Source organism: Hakea prostrata, chromosome 10, assembly GCF_041222555.1.
Source record: "Hakea prostrata isolate BN-2017 chromosome 10, UWA_Hpros_2, whole genome shotgun sequence".
Taxonomy (NCBI): Eukaryota; Viridiplantae; Streptophyta; class Magnoliopsida; order Proteales; family Proteaceae; genus Hakea; species Hakea prostrata.
The window spans coordinates 25,008,771-25,024,781 of record NC_142609.1 but is presented as its reverse complement, the minus strand read 5'-3'; the positions used below and the strand labels follow the sequence as shown (position 1 = coordinate 25,024,781).

General features: G+C 36.9%; 1 protein-coding gene across 1 annotated transcript; it reads left to right on the top strand.

Annotated features, from left to right (window-relative positions):
- Positions 1–4,926: 4,926 nt before the first annotated feature.
- Positions 4,927–15,801, top strand: LOC149002345 (TMV resistance protein N-like). The gene is made up of 10 exons (XM_089137021.1): positions 4,927–5,432; positions 5,604–6,711; positions 6,802–7,044; positions 7,131–8,405; positions 8,494–9,422; positions 9,524–10,692; positions 11,679–11,736; positions 12,620–13,483; positions 14,595–14,646; positions 15,708–15,801. The coding sequence occupies exons 1-5, from the start codon at positions 4,927–4,929 to the stop codon at positions 9,211–9,213; spliced, it is 3,852 nt and encodes a 1,283-aa protein (XP_088993147.1). The 3' UTR covers positions 9,214–9,422; positions 9,524–10,692; positions 11,679–11,736; positions 12,620–13,483; positions 14,595–14,646; positions 15,708–15,801.
- Positions 15,802–16,011: the final 210 nt, after the last annotated feature.

The window sequence follows — 16,011 nt, the reverse complement described above, 5'->3', positions numbered from 1 at the left end:
CATAGAGTTTAGATGCATACATACATTACTTGTTTCATATTGCATTGCATCTTGTTATGGTTTGCTTCCATGTTATTTATGTTGTTATGGATTAACTTGCCTTACTGAGTTTCTTTCGAAACTCATTCCTTTTTTTTGTGCAATCTGTTGTTAGCCTTCCCTACAGGTTTGTATTTCTTTGACGGCCCGTATGAGGAAGCGCAAGGTGAAGAAGATGAAGACTGAAGAACAAGAAGAGCTGACTGAAGATGTGGATTAGATTTCCTTTGTTTCTTCTAGACTTATCTTTTACTTTACTTGTATTAGCTTAGAGCTTTATTTAGATTTCGATCTACCTTCCGCATGTGTTTGTAGGGTATATTTCCGCTATACTCTACAGTTGTCTTTTGATTTGGTATCTTGTTATTCCGCACTCTGATATTCTATAGTGATCCTTTTGAGATCCTTTCTTGACTTTTCTTATAAATTACTTGAACATTATGATTTGTTCTTGCTTTTGATTATGTTATTGTGCGAAATGGATATGATCGTTCCTAAACTTGATCTTTTGGGCTGTGGATCACACTCTCGGGTATGCCAGATAGGGTACCGGCTGGGAGGATGTGACAGGAGTCCTCTACTAGCCCAAACTAGTAGAAGTCTATTGCTCAACGGATCTAACTGATAAAATCCAACGACTACCCGAAGAAGGCTCAAGTGCATCCAACGAAGGAGATTCGAAGGTACACTCTATATAAACCTCACTACCATACAAGGTGAGGGGATCGAAAAAAGAATACTATCTGAGACTCAGATTCAGATACATACTGATAGACCTAAACTATCAGCGATCTGCTATCTAGATCACCTTTCCCAGTTCTTCATTCCTTTGCTCTGTGCTTCTAGCAGAGCCGTTTGTGATTAAGTTCATCAACTGACTTAGCCTTCGGAGGTGGACTCCCGACCCCAGCGGTCGGGCCACATCTGACGCTTTTGTTTTGTAGGACATCACATGGAGATCTAAGGGCTGAGCAGATTTTGGACGCATCAGTAAGGTTGGAACTAAAAAATCTATTATGTAACTGTTTCTAAGGTTTTTATTTTATTTCTCATTAAAAAAAAAAGTACATTCTTCATAGAGGTATTACTATTTACTTTACTTTTAATTCATAAATATTGTATTAACGAAATTTTTTTTCTTTTAGCACAAACTACATGGAGGTACACCCTTCAAATTTTGATCAGAAGAGTCATTTTAAAAAGGATTTGGTAGAAAATTTACAATGAAATAATGTGGTGGTTGTAATTTCAGTTTTCTTGCATGAATAGAGCAAAAGTTCAAAGCAACAAAGCTGGATCAACCCATATTAGATACAATTCTTTTAGTTTCCTACTAGATGCATGGGTCAGAATTCTACAGGTTGGGGTTGTTTAAGATTTCGACCAAGACCTTGAGCAGATCTTCTACAAGGATTTTTGGGAAGTAGGCAAAAGCCTCCTATTTGCCTCCTATATAACTCTTTCACCTAAACAAAATGGTGAGGGTGAAAAAGTTGATACAGGCATTTAAGAAAGCACAAATTGAGCCGTAAGCTAGTTGTCGAGTACTATTTGATTTGGAACATCTTTTAGGGGATTTTGAGAGTCTGAGTTGAAAGAGGGTGTAAAAGGGATATCTGACTTCAGATACAGGGTTGGAATGGGTTTAATTAAGTCCAATTTTTGTTACATGTATTATTATTCTTTCTGCTTAATGTGAGGAAATCTTGATTATGCCCATAAAAGTTGGCATAGCTGAACAACATAATACTAAAAATGTTCATGGATTTGCTTTGATCATTTTGTATATGTTGTACAAATTTCCGTCAAGTAAACCAACTTGGTCACGAACCAATTAATAGCCCAACCTAGTCTACGGCCTTCGATCAAAATTACCCGAGTCAGCCAAGGGGCTCGTCCCAATGTCCTTGAGATAATACAAAGACAGGTTAGGAATGAGGCTCGATCGGGCTTGACAAAAAGGAAAGCAAGGCCGACCTTGAACAACCAATGATGATACTACCTCAGATTATGCGATATAAACACTCCACCAACCTCAGTCAAAAGTAATTGAACTACAAATGGCAAGTGTTCTTTCAAGGCTCTGCAAAAACGCAATTCTAAGCCTTTTACCCCTCGCGGTGGGGGTAATGTTGCTTTTATAAGTCTTTGGGAGAGCTTTTGTGACAGAGAACAAAATGTATATATAAACTAAGAGAAAACCCTTGTTGTCAGCCTCTTGTTAGGGTAATCTTATCAGTGAGCTGCCCATTGACTTTCACATGATCCTTTACAGTCACCGGGGTTCAGTATCAGAGTTATTCCTGCCCTAAAAAACATCTCTAGTCATCTACTCTAGCTTGCAAATAAATAAAACCTGATTGTAATTCATAAATATTGTATTGCCAAAAAATTATTCTTTTAGCACAAACTACCTGGAGGTACACCCTCCAAATTTTGAACAATGGAGTCATTTCCAGAGGATTTGGTAGAAAATTTACAACGAAATAATTGGTTGTTGTAATTTCAGTTTTCTTGCATTCATTCAAGTAAACTTCGAAATCTACTGAAAATAAGGTATTATTTTCATGATTAAATTCCATGAAATGTAAAATTGTGATCATATCTTTTCTTTAAAATTCTAATCATATGAAAAGTTAACAAATTGCAACATTCACCCATAAATAAAGGGGAAATAAGGGGCAAACAAGTTGGGTTAGCTCTTTTTAATTATTTAAGGACAAACAAGCTTTTAGTCATCAAAACCATAGAAAAATCAAAACCCGTAATGCATGAAGTTTTTTGTTTTTGGTAAGTTAAGTGTGAAAAAAAAAAAAGAAGGATAATACCATATTGCAGAGAGCTGATACTAGATCTGACATATGCAATCATATTAATATCAATACAGGGTTGGTAGAATGGTAAGATTCATACTTCTCCGTAGAGAGTTGAATCTTTTGGTTTTGCTTGAAATTGGAAGTAGAGCGTAAGAACATTTTATAGTTTTATGATTTGTGACCATATCGGTAAAGCTCGTCTTTGTATATGTTCACCACATTCGGTGGGAGCACAACATGAGAAGATGAACTTCTAAATCTTGCTCCCAAAATTGAGGTGCGAGCAAACTTGCCCGGATGAACCTCAGATATAAAAAAAAAAAAACACAAAATTTCACTTCTTTTGTGAAGTTAAAAAAAGAGAGTAAAGTTTGACATGTTTTGAAAGTAGGAAAGCGTATAGATTCTCACCGAAAAAAGAAACATACATGAGAATTCAAGCTCTGCAGGTGAGTCTACCCAGGAAATAAAAAATAAAAAAAGGTGAAGAAATCAAGATAATGTTCTTAAAATCGTTTTTAAAGCTTATCCATATGGTCACAAATCAAGATAATGATTTTTATATTGTAAATTTATAATTTAATTACACGATGATGTTTTTTTCTTTTGACCAAGTGGATGCCAGAGAAGCACACCCTCGCATTACAAAATGATCAATGTTTATAAAATTCAAGTGGGATTACTTTAACTCTTTATCGTCCTTATCCAACTGAATTATTTCAAACTCTTAATTAAAAATATGAAATTACTCAATCTTCAAAGCATCAACAAAATTCTGCTTTTTTAGGTTTTAGATTAACTTTTCTCTTTGAAAAGTTCAGTCACATCAATGGGATAAAATTAAATTATAAATTTACAATATAAAAATTATTTTAGTTTAATTATAACCCTTTGATGTGACTTTTAAATATGTGTTACATATCTATAAAAAAAATGAATGGTCCATTTGTAATAAATGGACTGATAGAATTCCCGGTGAACACTATCATAACTTCAAGAGATGAGGACCCAGACCACTTTTTCTTCACCTGTCCATTCTCTCGTTCCATCTGTAGGTTAGCCCTTGCTTCTATTTGGTCTAGATCGAGGCAATCTTTTGGTTTTACTCGAGATTGGAAATGGATCCTAAAAACAAAGAATGTTCTCTACGATTTGCGAGCATGTGGGTAAGCTCGTCTTTGCTGCTACTATTCACCACATTTGGTGGGAGCGCAACATGAAAAGATGAACTTCCAAATCTCGTTCTCAAAGCTTGATTTTGAACGCCATATATTATGATGTTTTTTCTAGACTAATTTCTATGCCTCATCCCCCTGTTACTGATTCTCTACAAAATATGTTGATTATTAATTCTTAGAGTTTTAGCTCTTCTTCAGTCTTCTCTCCAATCTCCCTCTCAATTGGTTGCTCCCCCCACCTCTCTCCCATTTCTTTCTTATCTTTTCTCTTTGTATTTTCTCTTTTGGTGTAGTTTCTTTAATATAATTATTTATTAAAAAAAGGAAAACTTCACAAGACAAGCCGACAAGAACTGATGAGTAGATTTTCCAACCCCTATGAATTAATTAATCAGATAACTATTCAAATAATTTTTTTGGATAGAAGTTACTTAAATAATTGAATACGACAAATCCAACACCCAACTAATTTTTTACTTGTAAGTCTTACATAATTTGTAGTTATAACGTCCAAAGAATACATACGTTAGGGGAGATGATTCATTTTTTTTTTTGGTATCTGAGGTTCATCCGGGCAGCTTGCGCGCACCTTGACTATATCCTCAGGGGGATGCTTGTCGTCTCCAAGGGTCGAACCCATGACCTCTCCACTGAGAAGTATGGATTTTACCACTCTACCAACCCGCATTGGTGGATATTAATATGGTAAAATTTAGTGTTTTATGTGAGCTATTGGATTGGAATATTCTACGTGGCAACTTCTCAGGCTTCACTAGGCACTCCTGAGATATTATCCGAGGCAATATGCATCTGGGTTGTAATGGAATTTGTCTCATGTACTTTTAATGGAGCAGGTGGACATCACTTTCGTGATGCTTATCTTCATTGCAACCATGGCCACTTTGGACTCGGCTTCCTCTTCCTCTTCCTCTTCCTCTGTTGCCTCCGCAAGTGGGTGTTATGATGTGTTTATCAATTTTAGAGGTGAAGATATTCGCAAAAACTTTATTGGATTCCTTTACAAAATTATGAATCACAAGGGAATCAATGCTTTTCTTGATAGTGAAAAACTGTGGACTGGAGAAGCAATTGGCCCAGCCCTCCATGAAGCGATCAAGAGTTCCAAAATCTCAATCCCTGTCTTCTCTAAAGGTTATGCGGATAGCAAATGGTGCCTGCAAGAACTTGCTGAGATAGTTCAATGCCATAGATGCAACAATCAAATAATCCTGCCCATATTCTTCTTTGTTGACCCATCGGATGTTCGCAATCAGACTGGAACTTTTGAGAAAGCATTCCTAGAGCACCAGAAGAAGTTTGAGCCCCATAAAGTAGAGAGCTGGAGGCAAGCTTTGAGAGTGGTGGGGAACTTGAAAGGAGAAGTTCTCGACGTTACTAAGTAAGTCTCCATCCCTCAAACTTTTTTTTTTTTTTTTTTTCATTCTGTAGCTATTAGAATTTTATTGATTTTCATTTCAAAAGATTCTTCAATCTATTTATTCTTCCCTTTACTTGATTTTTCATCCCTTGCTTGTTCTTGTGATTTTATTTTTAAATAAAATAACTACAGGGATCAAGCAGAGGTAGTTGAATTAGTTGTCAAAAGGGCTCTAAGGGAGTTGGTTTATAGCACACGCTTGGCTGAGTGCAAGTACCCTATTGACATGGTTTCCAGAGTAAATGATATATTATCATTATTAAATATTAGCTCCAATGATGTTCAATTCTTGGGAATTTGTGGTTTTGGTGGTATTGGGAAGACGACTCTTGCCAAGGTTGTCTATAATGACATCCTTTCAACCTTTGATAACCATTGTTTTCTTTCAGACATTAGAGAACAAGCCGCACAATTCGGGGGTCTAGTGTCATTGCAAAAGCAATTCCTAAAGGAAATTTTCAAGGAAGACTTTGACATAAGAAATCTTCATAGAGGAAAAATATTAATAGAAGAAAGAGTTAGAAGGAAAAAGGTTTTTCTTGTTCTTGATGACGTTGACAATAAAGAACAGATAGATGCTTTGGCTGGTAAACTCAATTGGTTTGGCAAAGGAAGCAGAGTCATAATCACAACAAGAGATGAATATATTTTGAACTTGGCTAAAGTTAATGGAGATAAAATATACAAGCCTCAATTGCTAGATCATGCACAGTCTCTTCAACTATTTAGTTGGCATGCCTTTCAAAATAGCCAACCTCCAAAAGATTATATGTTACTCTCACATGATGTGGTATCCCATTCCGGAGGATTACCTTTAATTCTAGAGGTATTTGGGTCTTATCTATTAGATATAAGTGACAAAGATGAGTGGGAATGTACATTAAAAATGTTAAAAGAAATTCCTCCTGAAGAAGTTCAAAGAAGGCTGAGGATAAGCTATGACACTTTGGAAAATGATTATCAAAGGGGTATATTTCTTGATGCAGCTTGCTTTTTCATTGGATGGAAAAAGGAAATTGTAACTTCCATATGGGAGGCTTGTGGCTTTCATCCAAAATCAACAATATCCCGATTAATAAAAAGATCACTTCTAAAGTTTGATGGTGAATACCTGATGATGCATGATCAAATCAGAGACATGGGAAGACAAATTGTCTTAGAAGAAAGCCGCAAAGATCCAGGTAAGCGTAGTAGGCTGTGGTCTGCTGACGACATTGTGACAGTGTTAAGAGGACAGAAGGTAACCTAAACACCCCCCCCGGCCTTTTTTTTGTTAATATAGTTCTATTATCCAACCATTTCCATTTAATTGAATTATTTTCTATTATAGGAAACTGACACAATAGAAGGCATGAGCCTCATTGATGCTTCACCGCCATCTTTTGGTTTAACTACGGAATCTTTGGAGCTGATGCCCAACTTAAGAGTTCTTAACATTTCTTCTAGGTTTGAATCTTTTACGCTGACAAGCTTCCTACTTTCCAGTTTTTATCATAGGAAATTAGTTTATCTCAAGCTATCACACAACGGTTTTAATCAGCTTTGGAATGTTGGACCTTTAGATGAACACGAGGTATTGTATTTGATTTTTGTCTATTTCCCAGTAATAATATTAAGTTTTATAAATCTAATATATGTATGTTTTCTCTTTGTTTACAGCGGTTTCAAGAATTGAAAATTCTCAATCATAGTTATTGTTGCTACCTTTTAAAGTCCCCAAACTTTTCATGGTTTCCTTCCTTGGAGCAAGTGGACTTTGAAGGATGTGAGTCATTGAATGAGTTAGATGAGTCCATTGGGCATTTGAGTCAGCTCAAAAGTCTTATTCTCAAGTTGTGCACATCACTTAAGAAACTGCCTGACTCTATTTGGGACTTGAAAACCCTAGAGAAGCTTGATTTGTCAGAGACAAGAATAGAAAAGCTCCCTCATAGCATTTCTCGGATGTGTTCTCTCAAAGAGCTTATTCTCTTGTTGTGCAAGTCACTTAAGAAACTGCCTGAGCAAATTGGTGATTTAAAATCTCTAGTTAAGCTGGATATGTCGTTTGCAGAAATAGAAGAACTCCCAAACACCATTTCTAGGATGACTTCTCTGAAAGAGCTAATTCTTGCATCATGTTTCTCACTCAAGACATTGCCTAAGGCAGTTGGTGATCTAAAATCTCTAGTTAAGCTTTATCTGTCATTCGCAAAAATAGAAGAACTCCCAGACAACATTTCTCGGATGACTTCTCTCAAAGAGCTTATTCTCAAGTCTTGTGAGTCACTCAAGAAATTGCTCGAGTCAATTGGTGATCTAAAATCACTAGTTAAGCTTGATTTGTCATCTACAGAAATAGAAGAACTCCCAGACAGCATTTCTAGGATCACTTCTCTCAAAGAGCTTATTCTTCAATCCTGTTTCTCACTCAAGAAGTTGCCCGATGGTGTTGGACTATTAGAAAAGCTTGAGTTATTAGATTTTCGATATTGCATCACACTAGTGAAGCTACCAAGATCATTCAAGGGAATGAGATGTTTGGATAGAATACAACTGGAAGAAAACCGTATTACTGACTTTCATGATGATTTTTCAATGCCCCCAAATTTAGTGGAGCTGGAAATCACTTTTCTGGCACGGCTTAACTCCCTTCCGGAAAATTTGTTAGCCTTGAAAACTTTGAAGCAATTAAAGATTTGTCAATGTGCAATATTGGAATACATCCCAGCGCTTCCCCCATGTTTGGTTGAACTTCATATTGAATTCTGTGGATCATTGGTACGACTACCTGATCTGTCAAAGTTAAAAGTGTCAACATTAAGGCTCAGGTATTGCGATAAGCTGGAGGAAATCCAGGGCCTTGAGGAATTAGAATCATTGTACGAATTCGATGCGCGCGGATCATATAACTTGACACATACTCAAAAGAAGACACAGGTGCAGGTCATCCCTGTCATGTTTTCCGTAGAAACTATTTACCGGTAAATTTTTTATTCTGATTATTGGTGGTTCTTTCCTTTTTGTTCTTGGTTATTTGCAGGGAAGACTTTCCTTGTCACAGGCCATTAGATACAGTTATTCCTTGATTGCAAATCAACGGATTTATGATAGTGGTTTTATTCTTTGCCTTGTTCTGGATATCTCAAACCTCATCTCCTGTACAGAAGGCTTCAGCATAGATGTTTCTGCTTGCATCCACCAAAAGGACAAGAAAATTATTTGTTTCCATTCGCTAATGGTGGAGCATCTTGACCATAGTATTGATGGACATGTAATCTACATTTGCCATTTCAAAGGCTTTGACTGGTGTGGAGTTCCATTGCAGGAAAATGATGTAATTGAGATTTTAGATATCAATACACCTTGTTCCATAAAATTCTGCGAGTTCTTGTTCAAGAACAGGGAACTTGGTAAGCAAAAGTCTTGTCAAAATTCGAATACCTTGAATTGGTCATACGTGGATGATGATGGTGGAGTAATTACATTAGATTATTGGCCCAACCAGCAAGAAGATGATGCACTGGGTCCTCTTAGCCCAAGCTTAACGTGTTGGCCAGAAGCAGAGGTTGAAGGATCAAAGTCTCGTCCTAATGAAAAACAGGAAGAAGAGACTGTTGTTGATGAGGACATGAAGGCGCCATTATTTCCAGCCCTTACCTTGGGTTTAAATGATGACGGGTCCAACCAGTGGATGCTAGAACGTCCATCGCTTGTTCAGGAAGCTGGGTTTAATTATCCTTCTGAAAATACAGTAGTATAAGAATAAAGTTCCTACAGTAGATATCTCAGTGTTTAAGACTGAACTCTGTTTCTGATGCGATGGGAGAAGAGGGATAAGAGAGCTTGCCTTCATAATGACAGTGATGATGATAAGCCACCAAGTAGTCCTCTCATCTCTTAGTTAGCCTCTGACTGTGGAGAGCTATTTCTTTCTGGGCAAGACATTCTGGAGCTTACTGGGTGTTAAAGGTACCAAAACCAAATTCAAGCTATTCTGTTGTAATAATTTTAGTTTATTTTCCATATGATTCTAGTCTATTAACGGATAGAACCATTGATTTGTTGATCAGGTCCAAAGTTAGATCAGTTGGTGAAAAATACCCATTGATTTCATGCATGCCTAAGTACTTGTTGTCACTGCTTTATTTCTACTCTAAAATGGGATATGAAACTGTTTGGGGACTGCTAGCTACTGCAAATATTTAGTACAGATTTTGTTGGCAAGGCCTTTTTCTCATCTACTGAGTTCAACCCCAAGTACATGCACAGGTTGTTTGAATCTGCCCTTATATGTCCTATTCTAACCTTTTTAATTTGCTTTTGTCACTTTGATAAGAAAAAGACATTCTAACCTTCTTTGTTGTAAACAGGTGCTGAATTTTTTTTTTCTTGTTTAATGAAAGTAACTCGTGCTAACTACTTAACCTGTGAACAGGAACTAACAAAATACCAGGCTCTACTGTGTTCTTTACCTGCTTAACATTCGGATCTGGCTTGATAATCTTTTTATATGCTGTTCCAAGGATACCTGAATGAAACCGAAGCTAAAATTCAACTTTTTGGATATTAATTTTTATATTAGGTGTCAAGCAAGGGTCACATAGACTATCTCATGTCTGTCCAGATGAACAAAGAACCCAGGTATGTATATACCTGTGATTTGTAATTAATGACTTAATTTATGACATCTTTTCAAGTTGTGGTGTGGAGTTCAAATTTCCTTGGAGAGAGTTGGGTATTTTACGGTGGGAACTATTGACTCTATTCTGTCTTCGGCATTGGGTACGCCCTTTATGTGAAGAAATCTCAATTGTGCCCGTAAAAGAAACACAAATAACATGTTCAAGGTTTTGCTTTGATCATCTTTATATGTATTGTACAAATTTCCATCAAGTAAACCAGTTTGGTCTTGAACTGATGGCCCAATTAGGTCCATGGCCTTCAATCAAAATTACCTCAGTTGATCGAGGGGCTTGACCTTATGTCCTTGAGATGATGCAAAGACAGGTTACGAATGAAGCTCAGAAATGCCCACAACCATAAATGCAGAGGACCAAAGATCTAGCACTTTATTTGCCTCAAGTGAGATACTTGGTGCCAAATCCACTGCAAATGGCATATTACTTGAGCTACTTGCTACAACAGATATGGTATAACCATCACCAATTGGCATCTGACATATTAGACAGAGAGGAGAGCAAGGCTGACCTTGAACACCTAGTGATCATACTACCTCAAGGTATGCTATATAAACCCTCAACTAATCTTAGTCAATGGTAATTGAACTACAATTGGCAAGTGCTCATTTATTACCCTTAGGCCCTGCAACAACACAGCTCTATGCCTTTTACCCCTATCAATGGGGGTAGTATTGCCACTACAAGAAAAAGGAGAATTAGTGGCGGTTTATGAATGGACAGAAACTTCTGAACCTATGGCAATTAATATATCATTAGTGGTGGTTTATGTTGAAAAAATCAGCCTTACACGCCGAAAAACTGCCTCCAATAATGCGGTTTTGTATACCGCCACTGTATTGACCGAAATTTTGCCTCCCCGCCCAACACTGCGCGCCCTTTTTTTCAATTGGGAGAAATCAGTTGGGAGAAAGCAGTAGTCAACGAGTTAGTCACTCGAGCCGAATGCCTACTCTCTCTCTCTCTCTCTCTCTCTCTCTCTCTCTCTCTCTCTCTCTCTCTCTCTCTCTCTCTCTCTCTCTCTCTCTCTCTCTCTCTCTCTCTCTGTGGCAAATCTCAACTCGTCTCTCTGAAGTGTGGGCTTCAAGCAACTACCATCTCCAAAGACTCGAACTGCTTGATGATAATGAGCATATCCTCAGGATCTAGATGGTCGGTGTGCGAGGATGACAGGCTAAGGGTCTGCTTTTCTCTTCTTTTTATTCAATCTGTTAAAAGAAGCTTTCAAATAGGATCCCTGCTGTTGATTTGGAAACCCCCAACAAGGTATAAGCTTTCAATTCTGGAAAGTAAAAAAAACAACTAATTCCTCATTTTATTTCAAATTGAATTTCTATTATTAATTGTCAGTTTTCTGCGTAATCTTTGTTAATGTCGTCACCGTTGCAATTTCTACTCCATTTTCCTCTTTCTCTGGTCATCCTCTTGAGGCTACGTTAATAGTATGTGTTCACTTGGTAGATTTTTTTAATCAGTACACTTCTAACTCTTGGAGATCATTATAATGGGGAACTATTTTTCCCTGCAGGTAAGACTTGTAGCTGAAGATGAGATGTTCAGGGTTGTAACGACTGGTAAAAGGAAAAGTGAGTTTCCTCTTTTTTATTTTTATTCTTATATTGATTTGTAAGTTTTTATATTTCATTTTGATTAATGTTGTTTCATGTTTTCTTCTTATTTTTACTCTGCATTTCGTTTTTGCAAATTTTGACTTCTGTTACAGTCTTGAGGTTGGTAGGTATCTTCCTTTCATGCTGGTGTACATCTTTGTGAGCTTATTTGATGTGATGAGATGATTTTGGACTTCTTTCTCCAACATGCGAACATGGGATTGTGGGTCTTTTTATCTGTGCATTATTTGAACTTAGCTATAGGTTTCTGAGACAGCAGATTTTGGGATTGATGGGTAGTGAGATTGAGAAGCCTAGAGTTGGAAATGCAACATAGAAGTAAGTTATAATAGGTGACAAGATTGAGGAGGTTGCCGGGTGAGGTGAATGCTTGTTTGAAGCAAACAATTTTTATGAAGGAAGCTGTTTGTTTGTTTGTTTGTTTGTTTGTTTTTTTTTTTTTTAATGAAGTCAAAGGTATTGCTTGAAACAAATTCCGAGCTTAGTGTACACCATATGGTAGAGATCTATTTGGTGGCTGACATGGATGCCAACCTTACCAGGGACTTATCATTGCATGCATGATTTGTATTATTATTTAAGAATCGAACTAGGACATTTTCTAGGTTTGTTGCATTCCTATGGCAGGAGTCACAAAACAGAATCAGGCCTATTTTGTTATCTCCAGTGGATGAAAATAAAATTAATTTTGTTCTTGTTCGCATACATATTATGTCTCATTGCATGTCATTCCAAGCTGGGATTAATATAGAGTTAATACCCTCTCCTTTCTTCTGGGCATTGTCATCCCCTTTTGCTGTTAAAATTTATAAAAGTTTCCTAATATTTTATTTTGCAGCAAAGCAATGGAAGAGGATGATAACCAAGTCCAAATTCGTGGGACCTAGTTTTACAAGGAAGCCTCTAAAGTATGAACGGTTCATTTGTCCTTCCGCCTTGAGGTTCACTAAGGCCCATGTTACACACCCTGAGCTTAAGTGCACATTTAATCTAGAGATAATTAGAGTGAAGAAAAATCCCAATGGTCAGATGTATACTTCTTTGGGTGTTATGACCAGGGGAACTATCATTGAGGTAATATTAAGGCCTAGTCTTCGTGGTTCTTTTGATATCTTCCATTTGTTTATACCTTCCTGAAGATATTTCTTTGATTAATGAAAAATTTTTCCATTCTGGCGGTGAATGTTAGTGAACTTGGTCTAGTTACTCCAGCTGGAAAAGTTGTGTGGGGTGAGTCTTCTTCTTGTATTTTATTTAGTTCATATATGTTCATGTTTCCTTTTGCTAATCTTGATCAATGATTACAGGAAAATACGCTCAAGTTTCAAATAACCCAGAGAATGATGGTTGCATCAATGCTGTTCTGTTTGTTTAGAGGAGTTTTTAACGCTTGGTATTCGTGTATCCCATCTAAAAATCCTTCTTTGTAATATGAGAGCAACCCAAACTGTACTGAACAATAGAAATTCTATTATTTCAGTACAAAGAGTGGTCTACAAGTTACAGAGTACTTAGGTCTACAAATTCGATTTTGATGTCCAAGCAAATAATAAAGATTTTGATATCCCCAACTCCCTTTTCTATTTTAAAATGTTTGAGCTAAATCATATACAACCATTCTATTCCAGATGGATTATGGCCTGATTACAATGATGGAGCGTGGCAGTCATGCTTCAGCCGATCTAGTTTTGATATGAAAGAGGTGCTCTATTACACTCTTTTTGTTCTTATTTCCCATTTATTGTGCTGCTGGATGGTTGAGTTGATCAAGCTTTTAATACTTATGAATGATTCATATAAGTGACTCAAATAGAGCTGATTGAAAGTCAACAATCCATCTAGTCAATCCCACTCATTTGGGACATGGTTTGTTGTGCTTCTTGTTGATGATGATGATGAGAAATTAGTTTGAGTGTTGAAGTCTAGTTTTTGTGTTAGAATCTAGTTTGTTTTGTTTTTCTTTATATAATTGAACCTACCCAACATTGGAAAGGAGGTTTTAAATTACAAAGTAATTTTGGGTTACTGACTTGAGTGTGTGCTTCATGATTCTGTCCCTCTCCTGCAATTCCAATGCTCTATCTCAAAGTTTCCTCTCTTCTTTATCCAGTCCTCCATGGTAATGCAGTAATCATTATGATGTTCCTCATTGATCTTATACTTGTCCCTGCTAAATATCCTGAGGGCTGGCTATGGTAGCTTCTGTCATAACATAATCACCTAAGCATCCTGAGGGCTGGCTGTTGTAGCTTCTGTCATAACATAATCACCTAAGCTTTAATTTTGTTTCTGATTTATGCTAAGTGTTTGGTTCTACTGTCAATATAATCTACAAAGAGTTGAAGCATTTTTAAATTGAAAGGGCTAAGGAATGCTATGGTTGAAGTGGGGGTGCGAACAGGATAGGTGGGGTGGGGATTATATGTAACTTACTTGGGAGGGTGAGATGAGACTAGACCATGCACTGGAATGCCTTGATGATCTCAGGTGCCTTACCAACTATAAGATTTCAAGTCATTTCCGATTATCATTCACAGTGGCTTCTTGAGAATCTTTATTAATTGCAGTCACCCTTTATTTGTTTATCAGTATTCTTCTACTAATTAATCTTCAACTCCTTTTATTTCTGAATTTTTGCGTGGTAAATTCAATGATTCGGCAATTTATTTCTTATTGGTTATGAATTTGGAATGGTTGTTATTTCTTAGTTAGGATTTTCAAGTTTAGAACCAACATGGATAGTGGTTATATACATGGGACACTCTTTGTTGCTATTTCTTTGCTGTTTCATCTTACTTAAATATTGTTCTCAGGTTTTTGAGAAGTATGTGAAGAATTGGATTGCGATTGCTGCACCATTCCAGGGTAAGTAACCTTGATAATTTGTTATAAGGTGTTGTTGATAGTATTGGATGTCTGACATGTTATCTTCAAGTTTTTTGATATGTTGATTGAACTCTACTGCAACGATATTCCATGTTGTTCAAATCTTCAAGGTACATTAGGGGCCCCCTCCATGCAAAGGAAAAGAAAAGGATACATTAGATGCAAACGTGGTGGACTTTATTATATCTCTTTGATGAGTACTTTCTGGCAATGTGGTGTGCTATCAATATGGGAATACTGATACAGATTATATCTTCCACATGGTTGGTGGTTTTGTTCTTTTGCATCATGATGTGGATCCTGTTGTTATAGATGGCTTTGCCCCTGCCACTCCCTCTTGAACTCCCACTTGACCTTGAGATTGTTGATCTAGACAATGCCCCATCCATGTTGAAAGTACTAGTTAAGAAAAACATGTGGCTGATCATCAGCCATGTAGAGACTGTCAATTAAATTGCCCTCTGGATTGGTAATGTTCAGACTCTAGATCCCCTTCTGCTCTGCACTGAACTTCTCCCTTGTTATTGCCGGCTGGTGAAGTTTCAAACTTCTAGCAAAAGGAAATTTTCTTCGTTGCCCTTATTGGGGACCTTTTCTACTTTGCCATGTAGTTTTCTGCTTCTCAAATCGATAAGTTTGTCCATTGGATAGATGGGGTGCTCTCTGGCTATGCCACTTGTGAATCTCGGTCTGCCAATGGACAAACATTTATGGAGTTTTTCTTGTTATTCTAGGGTTGCTGTTGTTCAAGCAGTGTAAGAAAGAACACCATGCGAACAATGTGTCCACCAACGTTTAGTGGGAACCGATCTTTCATGTAACATTTATATGAGGGGCATGATGGGAGTAATTTCGTAGAGGGAACCCCATTCCCTTAGATCAGAAAGGTGTATATTTCTTTAGATAGTACCATGAATCTTTGTTTCCATCTTGTGCTTTTAAATGTCTCTTCTAATGCGTTCTTGATTCTTGATTTTAACCAGACCTCTATATATTTTGAAGCAAGAATGTTCAAATCTAATACAATCATTCATGATCAGGTGCACCTGGTTATGTCACATCCACCCTCTTGAATGGGATGTCATTTGTTGAAGGGTGGGAACATAATTTTTTCATATCAAAATGGAGCATGCACCAGCTAGTATTAACTGTTCTATTTGCATTTAAAAAAATTCTTACTTGGTTTGTATACTCCTCTCTTTGGAATATCTTGCATTTTGACTAGGGTGTGTTTGGTTTTGTTTTCCTTGGATATATAAACAAAAAAAAATACATTTTAGTTATCTGCTGGAGTATCTTCTCTTAAATTTTGATGTCAGCATAATTTTTTTTTGTTTTGGACTT

What these genes read in the sequence shown, in the direction of transcription:
- LOC149002345 (XM_089137021.1), top strand. Translation starts at nt 4,927, where the DNA reads ATGGCCACTTTGGACTCGGCTTCCTCTTCCTCTTCCTCTTCCTCTGTT. An exon ending in CAGTGTTAAGAGGACAGAAG is followed by an intron (nt 6,712 to 6,801) that starts GTAACCTAAACA and finishes TTTCTATTATAG; the next exon opens with GAAACTGACACAATAGAAGG. An exon ending in GACCTTTAGATGAACACGAG is followed by an intron (nt 7,045 to 7,130) that starts GTATTGTATTTG and finishes CTTTGTTTACAG; the next exon opens with CGGTTTCAAGAATTGAAAAT.